The sequence below is a fragment of the Phalaenopsis equestris genome, unplaced genomic scaffold, assembly GCF_001263595.1.
Source record: "Phalaenopsis equestris unplaced genomic scaffold, ASM126359v1 Scaffold001166, whole genome shotgun sequence".
Taxonomy (NCBI): Eukaryota; Viridiplantae; Streptophyta; class Magnoliopsida; order Asparagales; family Orchidaceae; genus Phalaenopsis; species Phalaenopsis equestris.
The window spans coordinates 39,982-42,779 of NW_018165605.1; the positions used below are offsets into that span (position 1 = coordinate 39,982).

Sequence of the window (2,798 nt, forward strand, 5' to 3'; positions counted from 1 at the left end):
GCCCCCCCTTCTTCGTGATATTATCATTTGCTTTTGTTGCCCCACTTTCTTCATTCCTTTTGCTTATCCGACTATCTCTTCACATATCCCAACTTTTCCTCCTTTATTACTTTACTCTTATTTCCTCTAAAAATGTTAATCCCCCATACATGCTTCTTCTCCATTGCCTTTATCCATCATGTTCTTTGTTATTCTAGAAAGCTTGGCTTTTATCAGCTTCATTGTGCATCAGTCTCTCGCCCTTTCCTTTATTTTGCTTATTAGCTTAGGTCTTTTTTTTCAATCTGTATGTGGGAGAAAGTACACATTGTGTATTTAAGATAATATGGGTTGCTTGATATGAGACTTCTACCAATTTGAAGTTCCCATAATTGTATTAAGATTTGTTTTTCAATATTTTAAGAAATTTCTGCATTACATTCTATTTAACTATAGTATGCTTTATTTAACTATTTTACTTTTCTTTTCAAGAGTAATGTATCTTCTCATTAAAAGAACTATACATGGTTAAAATCAGAGATGCTTTTTTTCTTTTTAAAATGCTAACATCTTCACATTTTGTTCTCTAATCAACTTGGTTTTGTCAAATTCCTGTAATGTCATGTGTACCATTTTGAATTTGAGCAACATGTTGATTTCATGTTAAGAACTTAAGCCACTGACATATTTTAGTACTTTCGTCAAACAGCATTGTCATAAATTATAATTTGTTGCAACTTTGCTGCAATGTTACTTTTACTTATATCTATTTGAATGTGGGTTTACTACAGTGTTCTGTTCTATATTTTATTTGGTTCAAGTATAAATTCCTTCAAAAAATTTGTGCATTTCACTGTCAACTAAATATATGAAGATGAGTTTTCTTTTGCTTTCAGGTATTTGAAGTATTTAGGATATGAAGTTAAATATGTGCGCAATTTCACGGACATTGATGACAAAGTAAGTTTACTTTAACGATTCATTTTTAATATATAATCCACATTAAGTACACATTTTTTAGCTTTTGAATTTTTACTATGCTTGCTAGCTTCTTCCAGTTTTGGGCTCCTTAACTTATTGTTTATGTTTTAATATAGCCAATCAGCGGTTTCAGTTTGCCCTTCTTTTGTTACTTGAATTGATACCAAACCGGAGAAACAAGTCAATATATATATCAACATATTTATGATATTGTTAGTCTACAATATGAATATATGTGTGTGTGTATTTAAAAGTTCACTATTGGAACCAGTTTGGCCCATGGCGTTGATTGATCTTTGATTTGACTGATATGAATTGATGCTTTGGAAATGATATGAATGTTTGACATGGGACAAAGTTGATTGAATTTGGAACTCAGATTTACATGCATACTTCTCAGCGCTTATGGATTTACACTTCTAACACCTATCTAGTGTTACAATAATCAATTTATATGTGGAAGATTTACATGCATATTTCTCAGCGCTTATGGATTTACACTTCTAACACCTAAACTTCTATTTCTACATATGTGCCACCTTTCCTATGCATGAAAAGGCACATTTCACTATTTAAAAGCTAAAATAATAACATTTTTGATGAAATATGAAAGATTTGGGTGGTTTAAATGCAAAAATCGTAACATTTTTGATGTAATATGAAAGATTTGGGTGGTTTAAATGTAAAAAAGTAAACAAATAAGTATTTGACTTGTAAATACATAAGAATTGGGTGTTATCTAGTTAAATGCTTTTTTATTTTTTTGAAGAAATTAGAGCATCATCTGTCATTTAGTTGATTTTAGCAATCTCACTTATGTTTTGTATAGTGAAGTTAAACTACAGGTAATCAGGAGTTAAATTGACAGATCTGCGATTTTGTTTTTGTTTTCTAGTCTGTTCAAAAGTTGAGCTTTTATTGCATGAATATGTGAAGTCCTAGATACATATTCAAGATAGTCTTTTGGCTTCTCCCATTATTTTGGCTCACTGGATCTAATTTGAGAAATATGAGCTTGCCTTTTGCTTCTTTTTCAGTTAAATATTAAGGGAAATTTACGTACATACCACACAATTCTTATGAATATTAAGGGAAATTTACGTACATACCGGACAATTCTTATGTATTTATGTACCTCACACCTAAACTTTCATATCTACACACACAGCACTCAAATCAATAATATCATATAAAAATAGCACTATTATCACTTTTGAAAAGAGAAATACTCTTTTTCATGCATAGGTTTTCAAAGTGCCAAGTTTGAAAATATGAAAGTTTAGGTGTGAAATATGTACATATGTAAGAATTGTGTGCTATTTATGTAAGAAGTTATTTGATTGCAATGAACTATGCATCTTGTCATATTTTCACAATTGAGTACCTTTTATTAAATTTTTATACAGTTATTCGGCTCTTTTAACCTTTTGCATGCACTATTGTTTAAAAAGAATTACAATCTTTAGTATTGTTCTTAAACATGAATTTCATTACTTTCATGTAGCCATAATGTGTGGTGATTTCTTATGTGACATGTTGACTATAGTCAATGTTTTTATTTTTTTTCAAAATTGCTCTGCTGATGCTGAAGGCCTTTTTCTCAGGGTGCGCCATTTTTTGATAGTTATGGTGTTAGATGTTATATTAGGAAATAAGGAATAAATTATTTCCTTGAATTGGGAGCTATTTCCTTTCCTATTTTATATTATTTCTTTTATCTCCAAATAATTAATATAAATTAATTATTGGATATAAATATTAGGTGATATGTCTTTCTTTTTATATTATTTTCTTCTTATTATATTTCATATTCTAGGATTCATGTAAGGGTTATTTAT

General features: G+C 29.5%; 1 protein-coding gene across 1 annotated transcript in view; it reads left to right on the forward strand.

The window, feature by feature from the left end:
- The window catches only part of LOC110033392 (cysteine--tRNA ligase, chloroplastic/mitochondrial-like), a gene marked incomplete in the record, with an annotated part of 19,570 nt that overhangs the window by 14,308 nt on the left and 2,464 nt on the right, over window positions 1–2,798 (forward strand). The window contains 1 exon segment of the mRNA XM_020737355.1: window positions 876–939. Coding sequence (XP_020593014.1) covers window positions 876–939 — 64 coding nt within the window.